General features: G+C 41.3%; 1 protein-coding gene across 1 annotated transcript in view; it reads left to right on the top strand.

The window, feature by feature from the left end:
- Window positions 1–16673, top strand: part of bmp1a (bone morphogenetic protein 1a) — a 38290-nt gene that overhangs the window by 1184 nt on the left and 20433 nt on the right. The window contains exons 2-6 of the mRNA XM_061816035.1: window positions 10301–10414; window positions 11703–11828; window positions 12148–12265; window positions 13765–13943; window positions 14183–14288. Of these exons, the coding sequence (XP_061672019.1) occupies window positions 10301–10414; window positions 11703–11828; window positions 12148–12265; window positions 13765–13943; window positions 14183–14288 (643 nt within the window). The remainder of the gene's footprint in view (window positions 1–10300; window positions 10415–11702; window positions 11829–12147; window positions 12266–13764; window positions 13944–14182; window positions 14289–16673) is intronic.

Genomic DNA, 16673 nt, shown 5'->3' with positions numbered 1-16673 from the left:
ACCATTTCTGATGTGGCAGCTGTCTTGAAAGCGCAACGTTTCGTCCAACCACCAATCTGATGTCTTCATCTGTGACCCCCACCGCTCCACACACCCAAGAAAAATAGCTGTATTGTTGGTTTGTATAAACACAACCAAGGTTGGCTGCAGATTCCTACAGCCAGCGAAGAGGCTACTTCCTATTATTGCTCCACTGTTTGATTTTTTTTTTCACGTGGGATTGCGCACAAATATCGATTTACGGGACATGACGTCCTGTTCTGGAGAGTCAGAGATGCTGCATATGTGTCATGGGAGGATGTTATTGTGATTGCTAATCTGAGGGACACCTCATGAGAATGTATTCAGAGATGGAAGACGGTCATGGCACCAACTTGCTGGAATTATTTCCTCATCACTTGACCTCTGTGAGGTTGTCCTTGCTCTCTCTCTCTCTTTTTTTTTTTTTTTTTTTTGTCTTGTATGGTTTTTAGTTGCTCAAGTGGAACAATCCCGTTGTGTTGACCATCTATGCGTCTTGTGGTACTAAATTCAGCTCAAAGCCCAAGCCCAACAACACGCATGGGTTTATTAAGACAAGCATTATTGGTCACCGAGCAACATGTCGGAAACTGATTTAACTATTGTGTGTGTGAGGAAAGGAACCTATTTTTCATGAGTGGCCAACTGTCAACAACCGTGGCACTGCCAAGCTGTACAAACAATATACAGTATATATAGTGGTGTACAATAATACTCAACTGTATTTGTAATTTCATAGATACCTGTGGCTAGAAAGCAAAGCGTGGAGAGTCACTGTCAACAAACTGCACAGGTACAGTCAGTGAATGAGGCAATCGATCATTGCCGATAGACTGTCAAAATATGCACCATCTCCTTTATTCTTACCCATTTCTTGTCTTTCATACAATGAAAATAAAAAACAGTTCATAATATTGTGTGTGGAGCCTCAAAACCTGATCCAGTGTCAGTTTTTTGTTTTTTTTTTGTAATTGGAAGATTTGTGACAATCGCTCGGGGTGCAATGAAGAGTCGCTGAGTGTATTTTTTTTATTTAATTTTATTTTTCTTGCAGTTGTCCAGTTTCCTTCACAACCCCATTCCTCCCAAAACGTACTCAAGCTCCCTGTGGCCGGTACCACTTTTGGCTTCATGCTACGCTTCAACAAGGCCACAGCGTTCAAGTTCGGGCCAGAGTGCAATTTTCTCTATGACTGTTTATAAATAGACATCTTGGCCTCCTCCATTTAAAAAAAAAAAAAAAAATTGCAAGAGCTGGCACTTATATTTGTTTTCATTCTTGGATTTGACCCCACAAATAATCATAGGGCCAGCGAAAACTGCACCAGAGAGGTTAAAAAGATTCGTGAATATAGACATTTCTGTACTTTCCTACACATTAAAGGACAATAGACTTTGTCTCCTTCTTGCTGACGCAAATTAATTGACAGCACTTTACGGTCAACATCCCAGTAAATAAAACAAAACAAAACAAAAAAAGTGACATCCCACAAATCCTCATCGTTCGATTTTATTCAAGTGCAGTACTTGTTCAGAAACAGTCCAAGTGTTCCCTTCATGAACAATTAAATGACAAGAGGACATGATGCAAAGAAGCATTTATTGGCCAAAAGTACCGCAATAACTCTGAAGTAACACCATCTCTTTGGGAAGCCAACCCGCGGAAGTCCGATTTAGGAGAATCCCAGGGAGACATTTGAGACTCGACGGAGATTAGATCCACTTCTTTTCAAAATGAAAAATAGATGAGGAGCAGTCATGCCCTGCTTGGTGGTAGTGATGACAGCTCCGGCGGTGACTTGGTCATGTCTGGTGGCGCTTTTTCATGGAGCAGACTTGCGTTTAAACAACAGTGATGAGATAGGAGTTATTTGACCTGTGATTGTTTTTTGTCTGTTTGTTTGTTTGGGGGGCATATGAGCTGTCATTTGACTGATTTTATGTTAAGCAATACGTTGAACACAAACTGTGCAGCAACACATGTAAACAGAAACTATAACAGCACTGTAAAGTCACTCTTTATCCTCAGCAAATACAGATTATAATTACATTTCCATTTATTTCTGTAGGAAGACTTAAGCTGTGATATGAATTTTGCTTCATGAGTGTGGTCACCGAACAAATTCAATTAAGTTTGAAACTTTGTATAAACCACAAATATTTCTCCCTGCTACCTAAACAATAATGTGATGCATTTGCGGATTTCCCCCCCTCACAGGAATGTCACGTTCTGGTCTATTTTTAGCTTTGTGTAAATGACCAAAAATCTGTGCACTTTTCATGAGTCTTTCCACAAACTCTGTTTTGACGTGTTTTCTGTTCATTTATTTTTAAATCAAAACTGCACACATTGCAGCGTTATTATTAGGATCTACTCACGCACATGGAGCCAATGATTTTAATTTTGGTTTCCTTTTGTATTTGTTTGTGTAAAACCGCTCATGTGCGAGAAGATGATTTTTTTTTTTTTTTTAATCATCAATTAGCTGGGTTGCCTCATACTGTGTACTGCTTAGCTCAAAAGACAATTTTAAGATAGTTGAGCATTCCCACAATACCATGTCATTCATTTTCATAGACAATCATTTCCAGTTTTATTTAGACAGACACTATATTATCATTTTCATGACGTCCCGCTTTGAGGTCTGTTTTCGAATGTTTGCATTTTCAAGCACCAAAACCACACTTGTCATCTAAACTGCAAAGCAACATTTATTTTTTTTTTAATGATTTTTTTTTTCCATCAGTGACCTCTTAATCCAGTGAAGGCTCCTCCTTGTCAGAATTTATGAGATGATTTGGACAAATGCTTTTGGCTCCTGCGCACTTTTAATCTTGGCTGCAGGCAGGCTGAACTGGAGCTTTCCACCTCTTTTTTTTCCCCTCCCTCTTTTATAAAATTTGGTTTTCTCAACTCTCTGAACCCCCAACTCTCATCTCCTCCTCCTCCTCTCGGACTAGCCGGCGCTGACTGTAGGTCATTCACCTTGTGCCAAAGGAAAGCGGGGCTGGACGGTGTAGTCCAGACAAATAGTGACTTATGTCATTCCTCTTGCGGTCAGGACTCAACCTGGTTTGGTCTTTTTCAAATATAACAGCTGCATTTTTTCCCCTTTCGGGTGTATTTAAAAAAAAAAAAATCAGCTGTTTTGAGTCACACTCTGTTTAATGTTCCCCATTAAAAACTTCCTCTCAGCGACTCCATGAGCCTTTTACTGTATCGTGTCTAGATATATGACATCATATACTACGTGTTTACACTTTCTTGCGTGCATGCATCTTTCCCCACAGCCAGACGGAAACAATAATCAAAATATTTATACTGGAGCCAGTGCTTAATATACTGCCCCTATCCTAACCTAAGAGAGCAGCATATTATTAGACTGCCCCCCTAGCCCAAACCCATCAATTCACGAGGAGTTCCAGTGAGAAGGTAGCAGATCCTTTCATGCGGCTTTGAATATCACATCGAAAAACAAAGTGCAGTAGTATTAGAAGACGAGACCTTCTAATGTGCTTAACTGGGGATGCACCAATACCCTTTTTTTTCCATTCAGATCAAGTACAAGTGCTTAGTTGCAAGTGAGATTAAAAACGTTTCATTTTGGTCCAATATTGTTCGTAGCACAACATGGCGTATGTCATTCAAACACAAGACTTTTGAGAGTACTGACATTTTAACATCCAACCGCATGGTTTTCTCATAGCCTACCACACGCTCCTTAAAGGGGAAATCCAGTGCTTTGCATGAACAGTGTATCCAATAGGTCATGTAATATGTACCATATTTTGACAATGTGATGTTAAATCCTCTCTCCTTTAATAATGTTTTGAGAAGATTTTTATCGACAATTACGAATTTCGCCATTTTCACGAGTAACATGACCTACGTGCGCGGATGTGACGTGTACCGTGCCGCAACAAAAGTACATTGGACACCATTTATGCCCAGCGCCGATTTCTCGTATTTATCCTCATCTGATGAAGAAATAGCAGTATCGGTTGATCGGGAAGACGGAGGAATACTTCCATAAAGTTATGAACCTCTGGCTGTAATTAATGTTGAATATTCGGATGCATCTTCGGGCGGAATGACGCGGAGTCTGACTAAACGGTGTCCCATGTATTCGAGCCTCTGTTGCGGCACAGTACACGTCACATCTGCGCACGTAGGTCATGTGACTTGGGAAAATGGCAGTGCTCCTGAAAATTCATAATTGTTGATTAAAAAATCTTCTCATAACACTATTAAATGAGAGGATTTAACATCACATTGTCAAAATAGGGTACATATTACATAACCTATTGGATACACTGCTCATGCAAAGGGCTGGATTTCCCCTTTAACTATAGCCTGTAATTTTTGGGGAATTATTTTTTTGTTTAGATCAAAGAATTTTTTAGACTATGTGATTTTTAAGGTTTCAAAAAAAAACTCACTTTATAAATCATGAGCTACTTCAATTGCAAGTGTGGAAAGAAGGCAGCTTTCCTAACAGTTGACAATACAGCTCCATTCCTTGGCAGTGCTCTGAAAATGTGATTGTGCTGTCTACTCAACTTCACGATGGGGCCTTCAAGAACACTTGAGCAGACGCTGTTTCTTTTATCATGGAACGCAGGCCCCATATAGGTGTTTTTTTTACATGACAGGACCCCTGCCACTTTTCTCTCGGCAGGGTTCAGGTGATTAGGGGGCCCCCCATCTATTGGCATGATCTCACTGCATTAGTTGGAACAATATGTTTGTCGTCGGAGCTAAGTAATACCTAATCTTGCATCACATTAGTACCAAGTGCGGAGCCTAAGCAACAACGAATGCTTTGGATAGTTTTGGTGGATGTGTGTGTGTGTGTGTGTGTGTGGTTGGGGGGTCATTTAAATGGCTCATTGGATGCTTAATGAGCTGACTGTAATGAGGAGCTTAACAGTCATTTCTTCATTATTTACTGTTGAGTTCTTTAAAACTATTCACTGGTGCTGCGATGCTATTTTCAGTAACCCCGAGGCGATAAGGACAGATGAGGTAGCTGTCAAATCAGTTCATCTAAACCCATCTTACTAATTAAAAATGTACAATTCCTGCGATATATCTCAGTCTCAGTTCGACCGTTCCATTTTGTCATCACTAACAACCTCAAACAAGCAGCTGATATGTCATATGTCGGGTTCTGAGGTACAGCAGTAATCGGTGGCGGGGATGAGCAGTGAAATCCAATCTGCTAATGGGCTCGATGTGGTGTGAAATGTTGAAGGGAATGTAGTCGCTTGCTGCTTGCCCTTTGCAGCCCTGGTCTCGCTCGCTTTAGTCATTAAGCTCGAAGCTGCAGTTAACGGTGACAGCCTTCATCTGAGCCGAATGAGACTTCAGGCTTTTGCGAAGATAATTACTCGAATCTCCGACTGTGGGAGATGAGACTCCAGCCAGAGCTTCATTTCTAATTATACCTTGTGTACCTTTCTCAAATGAGCAGATAAGCAAATTGGCTCCCTTCTTCCTCCTTGTGCTGAAATTGCCTTGTTAGAAAATGTCAAGCAGAGCAGTTGCAGAGGAAATCGCAGCTGCTCACTTTAAAAGTAGAATGAGACATTTACATGATTCTCAACTCATCTTTATTTATAGAACACTTTAAAAACAACAGCTGAAAAAAAGTGTTGTACACAAAAATCAAATACAATATAAATCCATTTACACAATGTAAAGCAACAATTTTTCGACATTGCCGAAAAATCCGTTTTATGGTGAGTTTTAAAAACTGACAGAGAGGAGGCACTTGTCAAATGTACACCAGGAAGTCATTCTAAAGTGTGAGACCTGCAACAAAAAAAAAACATTATCCAGTCCCCTCTGAGCTTCTGCTCGGTTCTCTTTACCAACAAAAGCAGCAGGTCATCTGACTTGAGGCACCGAACAGGAGCGTAGGGATGAATCGGCACAAAGAGGCAAGGTGAGGCCAGACCGTTTAAAGATTTAAACTAAAACACATTGTTAAAAATCTTTAAAGGAACGTCATAATTCACAGGCGACCAGTGGTGGGAGACCAGAATGTCAGTTATTTGCTCCCTCTTACGTTAAGAAGCGAAAACCTGCATGGTTGACGTAGGACTGGTTGACTCCAAAATAAAGTGCATTACAGTAATCCAGCAAAGATGTGACATTTACAGGATCTTTGATTATCAGTAGTCTTTTCCTCTTTGCCATCACTAATTATTTTGCAGTAACATCACGGAAAAAAAAAAAAAAACACGTCAAATTTATCTTATCGATTCTTAGCTGAATCCCCACAAGATTTGGTGTCTCCTGTGATGTCTCGTGTCACTACTCTTGCTTCATTGTATTTTTGATCTTTTAACTGTCCATCCAGTGTGTCCAGCGACATTAGTTCCACTCGCCAGGAATGATCAGAGAGGGTTGCCACGGAATGGAGCCTGAAAAGTGATCCTTACACTGTCATCAAATGCTAATCACCTTAACGCAATACACAGCTGGCCTCCATTGGGATTCAAACGCGGCGTTTGTTACCAAACACAGGCTGTGAAAGGCGGTGCCAGGGTATTGTGATGCATTCCTGGTTTACATATTGGCCTGGCTTTCTCATCCTTCGTCAGTGGGTCTTGCATGCGGAAAGACTCCAAGTAAGAGCACGGAACAGTCCTTCTAAATATAGGCTGCTACTAGTGTCTGTATAGGCTTAGTATTGATGTTTGCGCGGGTTTCGGTGGCAGATGTCATGGCTTGATATTCAAGTACGGGGATTTATTTGGAAGCCTGGCGTGTTTGACACCGCAGAGGTCGTGGCTTGGGCATTACATGAATCAATGGGATTCATTTGATTGAGATCTGGTGGATAATCTGATTGAATATGATGAAATCTGCTGGGGGGGAGGCTGAGATGAGAAGGATTATGACAGTCTAGATTAATTTAAATGAAAAAAAAAATCATGGCGAAACATGAAATGGTGCGTTCCAAAATCAATTATTTCAGTTGAATTAAATAGCTACAAAATAAATGTACAAATATCTTGATTTAAAAATTGACGTCTGCACCGGAGCAGGAACAAAGAAACTCCCATCATATTGCCAATCTGTATCGATATTAGTATAATAACTGCATCTGTTGTCATTTAAGTAATGAGTTATGTTAGGGAAGCCATCTGTGCGGCGCTATAATCTACTGTCGCACATGACTCTTCTGTGTTTACACTTACCATCATTAGAAGGCTTTATATCGAGATGGATTTATCACCTTTCTCCACAGCCTGTCCTCAATCCCAGCCCAGAGTGGTGCACAAAAGATTCCTAAAATCATTTGTCTGTGGATAATTAAAGCGAGGAGACATGGGGATTAATTGACAATCCCGCCGAGTCTTTCCATAAACCTGCAACTGCGTTTCCAGGACGACTGCTATGCCTGGGGGATGTGAGTTCTAACGCCACCTGGCCGTTCATTTGCTCACTTCAATTTCCACTGTTGTCTGAGAACAAAGACCAAGGATTAGGGAGACCGTCCCGGCTCTGTGATGGTTGGATGGTTCCTCGGTCATGGGCAGAGTGCACAGCCCGATGTGAACCTCGTGGACTTTGGCGCCCGCCCTTTGCCCGCATACAGCTCGTCTGACATGCTGCGGATCGACCAGTGACAGGATGTGTCCTCCTGTCGTGTTTCATATTCAGTCCGTTCAGTGACAAAACACCAGCAGATTGTTCTGTATTGTCTTTGTTCTGTTTTTCATTTGGAATGAAACGCTCAAATACAGCTTGTTCCTTTTAGCACTCAGTTCTGAGAATCCAATAAAAATGAAGATAAAACAGTACAGTAGCTTTGCCTTTTCAGTATTGTCACCAAGCAGTCAGTCACTTTAAGTGTTGATTTTGAGTGGTATGTTGCTTTCTTTAGTGTAAAGTGAAATGAGAGAATCCTTTCTGACCTCTGGAATTCAAGCCTGGCCTACGCATGCCCTGTCTTGTCATCACGCCTGTACACCTCTGCTTATTGCTGTCATTAAGATCTCATCCCAAACACTGTCGTTCAGCCACGTGCATCGTCTTCAACCTGCAGGGCGGATGACTGTCTTGCATTTACTTTTGACTCTTGAAGCGTATTGTCATGCTCACAAAGCCACCGGAGCGTGGAAGACTAACCCGGTCCCGCTCCACTTGGGCCACTGCTGGTTTTTGTCTGCCTCCTACAGGTCTCAATTTTGTGAAAGCCATCGGAAAATTATTATACAAGTAAATGGAAGTCTGTTTAATTTCCAAAGTGGTGCAAAATGACCAAATCAGTGAGTGTAAATTGTGGAAACCCGGCGTGTTGGCCAAGTTGCATGTTTTGGTGTATCGATGGTAATGCTGTCCTGTCTGAAGACTTTTCAGTTTTTGATTTAGTCTTCGTTCGATGGCGACTGTTGTGTGTTCTGCGTGAAGAAAAACAATCCACACGAGCGTAAGGGCTTCTTTGGATTCTGGTTTTTGCTTCGGATGCTTGAAAGTCATCCTCACTGTTAGTGAAAACCAGATTACTTCATAAATAAGTATGTGTGTAAATGTATTTGTGTGGGTATATATCCATATATACACACATGGATTTAAGGAGCGCTTTTTGATGTCCAATTTTGTAAAGTAGTAGTTTCAACATCAGGACTTGAAAAAAAAAAAAAAAACAATACTCACCATCGTGCAATGATGTCTGTTACTGAAAGTGGAGTCGAAAAGATTTTATGCTATACATTGCCATCTTTACAGCAGTAAAGTTCAAATGAAAGCACCTTTTCACGTCACCTTGAGGTTTGACTTCCCAACCAAAGAGCCACTCAGTAGCCGATTTTATGCCTCATGAAACACAAAATTACAAAGTTGCTCCTCAAATAAAGAAATGATTAGCAAAAATGTTCCTCAAAGAAGAAAAAAAAAATTTTGAGGCTTATAGTGCTGAAACAAAGTTGGCCAAATTAGCTAAAATGTAGCTCTCACGATCGGAAATTATTTATCTGGTCTAAGTTACCGATGGGAATTAAAATAAATTTTAATACATGATTTTGTCATTGTCGTCTGGTGTCTTTCAACTGTCATTTATGTAGGAACTGTATCCTTTGGACATCATACTGCCTGCAAAAAATGTCATGCTTTTCTTGTTTCCAACAGAGTTCCGTGCCTTTTCCTTTTTTTTTTTTTTTTTTTTTTACATTTTCTGCTTTACATCACTTTTCTTTCTGTACTAAAGAAAAAATGCACTTATCTACAGATCTGACGATTCTGGCTTGTGTCTCGGTAAATATAGTTTTTATCAGGGATGACACATTGAAGTTAAAAATACAACCACAAAAAATAACTGGCATTACGTTCTCGATTTAATTGTTCTCTGGTCCACTTCCCAAGACTGGAAACGCACATGCAGAGGGTTGTCATTTTCTCTCCGCTGCACATCTGCCTTCTCTATTCACAGCAGCAGTGCGGGTACGATGCCATCTTTCTTGCCTTCCGCTCTCGTGTTTATCTCCCGGTTCAGTAACGGATTTCAGAGGCACTACTTTGCCTTCTGAAGGCCCCCCCCCCCGCGCGCTCAAACCCGAAAACCTCCGTCACCTCCCCCCACCGGTGCCTGCATACAAGTCAGGCCATAAATTGAGGAAACGTGCTGGTGTTAAAAGCTTGTTAAAGTGAGCGCCTTGTCCCTGTGGAGAGAACCCTGAGCCCTTCCTGCATAGAAATGGGGCATTTAGTAAGGAATCCCGTAAAGCGCATTCCTCATAAAGTGGGAGTGTTTGGTTATTTTTCCCCCCTCTCCTTGGCCTCATTAAAAAAAGCTAATACAATCAAGGTGCCCCATATTTCTTCACGGAGGCTGTGTCAGTGTGTCGTATCACATTTGATGGCTCTCATTAACTGTCCATGCACGCAGTGTGTAGTCGTCTAGTAAATCTGGTCTTAACTTGTCACGATTAATTGTGCATACAGCCAGGTTTCTTAGTTCATACTTTTTCATTTCAAGAATCTGCAGCCGACCCCCGTAACTCACCAATACATTGCTGACATTTCTATCCTGTAATTTTGAGCCCAGACAAGCCGACCTTCCTGCTAACCAAACATTCATGTCTCTCTTTCTCTGTCACGGTAAGTAAGGAGTCAATGAAGTTTTTTTATTTTTATACGTTGACAAGCCATCCATGCGGCCTACTCAGTCTGAGCGGCAGGAAAAGCCTCAGGCGAGTGGCGCTTCACAATGTGGACTTCTACTTAGCAGTCATCCGACCTGTGCCATTTTTCTTTTGTCTCTTTCAGCTGCCTTTCTCGGAGACATAGCCCTAGATGAGGAGGACTTACGATCATTTAAAGTAGACCGAATCATAGATTTGGCCACCAGAACGGTCCAGACTGTCAATCGCACAAACACAGGTAAAAACAATGCAAACCAAGATGGAATTTCACTGCAATGACTCTGGCAAAGCATTTCCTATTATTGCTCTAGATCAGGGGTGTCAAACTAATTTTTATCGTGGGCCACATTGTACTTATGGTTTTCCTGAAAGGGCCGTTATGGCTGTGAAACGATAAAACTCTTTAACTACCTCATCATACTTAAACATTAAATTTATGAACTAGTTTTGGAATCAGAAATCAAGGGTAATGTTTTTTTTCCAACTATTGTTGTTTGGTTAACACAAAAATGTTTGTAACAGTCAAAAATATCATTTACAATATGACAATTTGAAATTTTGGTACAGATTTGAACAAACAATCATGGAAATTGATACACATGATTTGCCTCCACGGGCCACATAAAATCATGCAGTGAGCCAGATCTGGCCCCCGGGCCTTGGGTTGGACAGAAGTGCTCTCGATGGATTAAAAATGTCAGCATGGTATCAGTTTCTCAGGTGATTCACTGCAATGTCTTGCATAAAGTGTCATTGGAGGTTTTGAAGTTTTAAACTCATTACTAATATACAATCATGTGTAATTGCTGTATATTGTTCGGTAAATAATGTTCCTAAGTGGAAAACTGGTGTTTAGAAAACAGCCGGGAGATTCCCAATTCTATAAACTACAGTAGTGCGTGTCCCAACAAGCACATTCATGCTGTGGCCTGCATGTGATTTTTTTTTTTTTTTTTAACTGGAGGTAAAGTGTGAGTTGAAAAAAGTGCTGATGTAGGTTTAGGAATACCTTTAAAACAGCAGGATGAGACTTGATTAACATTCTGTATTTGTTTCAGACCCACACTACTCAATAAGGCTTGTAACTCTTAACCAGATGTCTTAAGTAAGGAAGGAGGAAAAGCAAAATACACAGTGTTAAATTGATGAAAAGAGAATTATAATGATGATAATACAGTATGATGAATGTCTGTTTTTCCTGCTGTTTTTTAGGATGTTTATTAAAATTGTCACGTTTAGGTGAACGCATAATACAGTATGTTTGTGAAGGACGTAGACAACGAATAATAATAAAAATGGACAAAGATTTAGGCTTTAATAATTCAGAGCAAAAGATTTGAATAAAAACCTGTAAATGCCAGGGTCTAAATCAGTTGAATTTATGCGATCACATCAGATGCTTTTTGTATTGTCACTATTATTATAATAAGTGGCACACAATACATTGTTGCCATTGATACCGATCGTATTTTTGTGGTGTATTCACTTGATCGAGTTCCCTTTCGATCTCAATTTTACTTTTTCAGACTCAAGCTACCAGAATAGCCAAAACAGACAAGGCTCTCGCCGCAGGAAACGGGCTGCCACGTCCCGACCCGAGCGCGTTTGGCCTGAAGGTGTTATTCCATATGTCATCAGTGGCAATTTTAGTGGTAAGATACGCCTCCTTATGAAAATAATCACACGGGCTTTTAATGCAGTACAGATGTTTCGATATCTTGATACGGCATTTCATTTCAACTTCATGAAAGGGAACGTCGTGTATAAAAAAACAACTTTGAGACACAAACGTGATCTGAAAAACACATATGTTGCACCGGTGTGTTCTGTAACATATGAAACCATTTTAGATAACCATAACTGACCAAGCTTCTGAAGATTTAGTGATGACGCATGCTGTATTTTTCTTTGCACCCCCCCAATGTGTGTGTCCAACTCGCATGATCTCACCATCTGTCTGGTCCTATTCAGGCAGTCAGCGAGCGATATTCCGCCAAGCCATGCGGCACTGGGAGAAGCACACCTGTGTGACCTTCATTGAGAGGACGCAGGAGGAGAGCTACATTGTCTTCACCTACCGACCGTGTGGGTGAGTCAGTGGGGTTCGTGGTTCTGCCAAGCTCTGCTCGGCCTTCTTCAGCTCCGGCTAATGATTCAACGCCTATGTGGTTTTCCTTGTTCCGTGCTCGGCAGCCTTTTCACCATTGTTCTTCTCTTCCCGGTCTCTGCGTGAGCTGTTATTTCAGATTCCTACCAGTCCTCCGAGAGACTGGGCCATTCAGTGGCCAGGAACGCTTCCTGTATCTCTTCATCACAGCGCATCAGTCACTAAGCTTTTGTGTCACGCATGTTGCACACCACTGCGCCCCGCAGGGAGACTTCCGCAGCCTCCGCTCAGCCCTGTTTACTCCATTTTATTGACGTTCACAGTGTCCACCCAGTGTTTCCCCTTTAAACAGAGTGGGAAAGTTTGTTGTTGCTAAGAGACCATTCACAAGTTTGTTGGGGTGGATTTTTCATTTTAAGACTACATTGATACCTTGTGTGTTTTTTCATGTTACAAACTTTTTTTTGTTTGTTTTTGCTTTGTTTTGCGAGACAGACGAAATTTGACCAAGTGTGAAAAACGATAGTGATGATAATGATACACTGTAAACAAGACAACGTTAACCACAGCCAGCATAACTTATCCACAAAGGTGTGTAACCATAAAAGAGGAATAGAATAATATTTGGGTTTGTTTTTACAACTCTTTTCACTCATGTACGACTATCAGATGATACTGAAAGTTTTAACAAATGTGACAAAAAGTAATTTGTGTGTGAAATGGCACACCCTCAACTTACTCTAGTGCACTTACAAGGAGAGGATGAGAGAAAAAAATGCATGTTAGTCAAAATAATCCTAATAATAATTCAGGGTGAGGAGGGGGGCAGCGGGTACGATTATTTAGGATGATGGATTCTAAAAAGATTTGAGATGGAAAGATTTTGGACTACAACATTTGTGCCTTCACATATGCTCACCTACTGTATCATTGAGCACCAGACAAAAGACGATGTCATCTCTTAGACAAAACCTTTCCTAGCCAACCGTTGCTAGCTATTTGTGACTTTGTTACCGGCCCCAGGTGCAGCAGAGATGGCATTATCCACGCGGGCGGCAGCCGTTAGCAGCGGGTATGTCTGACTGACGTATATAGAGCAGGCCTCCCTCTGTCCTTTGCAAAGTTCAAGGCGTCTCTCAGGAGGGCCTGGTTGGGCTGGTGGTAATTAGAGAGCGGAGTCTGGCTCGCGGGGCCACGATGAGTCTGCCCGTCCTCGGCGCAACCTTGCCGAACATTTGAATGTCACGCAGCGAGAAAGGGCTGTGCCCTCCACATCTGCAGCGGCAGACCAATGAATGGATAAATGTCACTGCTCTATACGTGGATTATCCTCATGTGGCTCCCCCATAATGTGGATGAGTGGATTCAAGAACTCCATTCTCGTTCGCTCATTGTAGTTTAATTTGCAAAGCCGTTCAATCCAGGCACAATATTCTCATCCGGCTAAAACTGCCTCTGTGTTTATGTCTCTTGCTCGGCAGGTGCTGCTCCTACGTGGGCCGCCGTGGAGGAGGCCCCCAGGCTATATCTATTGGAAAGAACTGCGACAAGTTCGGGATTGTAGTGCACGAGCTGGGTCATGTGATTGGGTTTTGGCACGAACACACGCGGCCCGATCGAGACGAACACGTCAGCATTATCAGAGACAACATTCAGCCAGGTACGCTTTGTAACAACGGCAAAGTCCTCATGAGCTGAATAGAACATTATGTATCCAAATTTTTCCGCAGTACACTGATGCAAATTGTAAGCACACTAATGATAAATTAATATGCCAGGATCCTCATCTACACACAACTGGTACTGGAGCGGTCTATTACATTCAGCAGGTGTACCTAATGTTGTGTCCAGTGAGTGGACATTACTAAGTTTAACACGGTTTCTTTTGGCCCTTCACAGGACAGGAGTACAACTTTTTGAAAATGGAGCCTGGAGAGGTGGATTCTTTGGGAGAAGTCTACGATTTTGACAGTATCATGCACTACGCCCGCAATACATTCTCAAGGTATGAGCCAAACCATTTTGAACTCTGTTCCACCTCCCATGAAAACTAGTCTTTGGTCAAGTCATGTTGTGCCCTCAGCAAGCCTTTATTCAACCCATCATCTTATTTTCCATTCTTGCTCATCGTGCTTTATGGCTGCATACAGTAGCGCTGTGAATGCATTGGTATCCTCTGGTCTACGTGGCAGTGAAAGCGAGTGAAAGTTGATTTTAATGTTTTCCAAGTTAAAAAAAAAATTCCCACTTCCTCGCCCTGCACACAGATTATTTTCTTACTGCTTTGAATTAGCATAGGAATTTTCTCTGAAATTCTTCCCCTCTCCCATTTTGTTATCTCATTTCATCACAGCACTTAACTAATGTGATTTGCGTCATATTTGGACAGCTGCTCCTTTGCAGAGATTCCAATTCCTAGTAATACATCATCTTTATTTAAAGAACAAATTCAACGTTTTTATTTTTTTCCATTTCCCATCTTTTTACTACAAACCTAAAACACACAGCTTGAATGCAATGACTTCTAGTCCGGCAACCCAGGCAGTTGTAGCACTGCTGTGTTAGTGACAAAACACATCATTATCGTGCCACATGGGGTACAGGGTGTTTTTATAATGAGAGTTTGACATTTAAAACAAACTCGCAGATGACAATTGTCAGTGAAACAATGTTGAGCTCTAAGTAATGTCAAACCTTGTTGACAGTCGTTTACATATAATGGCCACATTTTGGAGCTAAAAATCTGCATGAACAAAATTTCCCTTTCATGTGAAAGCCAAGTTTTCGTAGCTATATATTAAGCATTTGGGATGGGCAGGTCCCTACCCACAGCTTGTTCAAATTAAAGCAGCTTTCCCTCTTTACTGCTGTTTCAGCGACGGCAGAGCTCGTAAAGCGGCATCGGCCCCCGTGCATCAACAGTGGCCCCGCTTCTGCACAGCAAAATGTCTGGGCACTGCTTTCTGGGCTCCATGCAAGCGCCCGTAAAAGTTGTGCTTCTACCTCATTATTTGGTGAAAGGCTTACTGAGGTGTTTTAATAATCAGTAATGCAATTCAGAGGCTATGACTGTAGACCCATTTTCGAGGTCTTTTGAACGCCCTTACCTGTCCCATTTAAAATGATAGGAAATGGAAAAAGTGGTTTTCACTGTTTGTACCATGTGGGGGGAAAAAACACCTTAAAAACTACTTAGCTAGTAATACCAACATCCTAAGAAGTAATATTCTAATATTGTAAGACACTGAAATATAGTGGACCCTCGCTTATACCACCAATAAGCGTTCTTAAGGTATGCACTCCCTCCCCCCCAAAAATTTTTGAAATATATATAAAAGGAAGAAAAAACACTGAAAATAAACTTGTGGGTGGGGAATCTGGTTCTAGGTAAAACCACATGTGATGAAATGCAACTTTGTGGGGGTCAACTGTATTATGCACATTTAACACTAACAATGAAAATTAACTCAGTTTGAATATAGCAAAATGAAATACGTCTGTATTCTTAAAACTATAATCCACAGGTTTTTTTTTTTTAAGTAATTTTCACCTAATCCACTAAAATGCTAATTACACTGTTCAACTCCTCCAATATCTTGCTGTATTTGTCAGTATATTATTTTTTTATATTTGGTGAATGCCTGATTCATTTAAAGTCCATCCATCCATTTTCTTTGCCGCTTATCCTCACGAGGGTCACGGGAGTGCTGGAGCCTATCCCAGATGTCAACAGGCAGGAGGGGGGGTACACACTGAACTGGTTGCCAGCCAGTCACAGGGCACATAGAGACAGACAGCCACACTCACAATCACACCTCGGGGCAATTTAGAGTGTCCAATTAATGTTACATGTTTTGGAGATGTGGGAGGAAACCGCAGTGCCTGGAGAAAACCCACACAGGCACGGGAAGAACATGCAAACTCCACACAAGCGGGGCTGGGATCGAACCCGGGACCTCAGAACTGTGAGGCCAACGCTTTCCATCTGATCCACCGCGCCACCTCATTTAAAGTCATATTTTAAAAAGGAATATCTCAAAAATAAAATGTAAGTATTTCACTTAAAATTTCAATACATCTAAACTATGAATAAAAAAAAAAAGGTTTTAGTTACTGGAACATTATGCATTATTTAAGTACCAAATGGCACACGTGTACCACGACTGGTACTCTTCCAAGCAGAATCACTGATTTATACAATTATTGTCAGTACATTTACCTGTCATAACATTAGGTACATTTGCACAATTTATGACAGCGGTCCAAACGCCTTTGGACATTTGACCCAGAATATTTTGATGAAGGCTTGTAATTTCAGGTGTCCAACATCTTTGGAAGTCACAATAATCTTATTTCACTAAGTAGAAATATTTTAGTGTGGCTGTAAGCG

The sequence above is a fragment of the Syngnathoides biaculeatus genome, chromosome 4 (genome assembly GCF_019802595.1).
Source record: "Syngnathoides biaculeatus isolate LvHL_M chromosome 4, ASM1980259v1, whole genome shotgun sequence".
In the NCBI taxonomy this organism is placed as follows: Eukaryota; Metazoa; Chordata; class Actinopteri; order Syngnathiformes; family Syngnathidae; genus Syngnathoides; species Syngnathoides biaculeatus.
The sequence above is the reverse complement of the archived record's forward strand: the minus strand, read 5'-3'. Positions and strand labels throughout refer to the sequence as shown.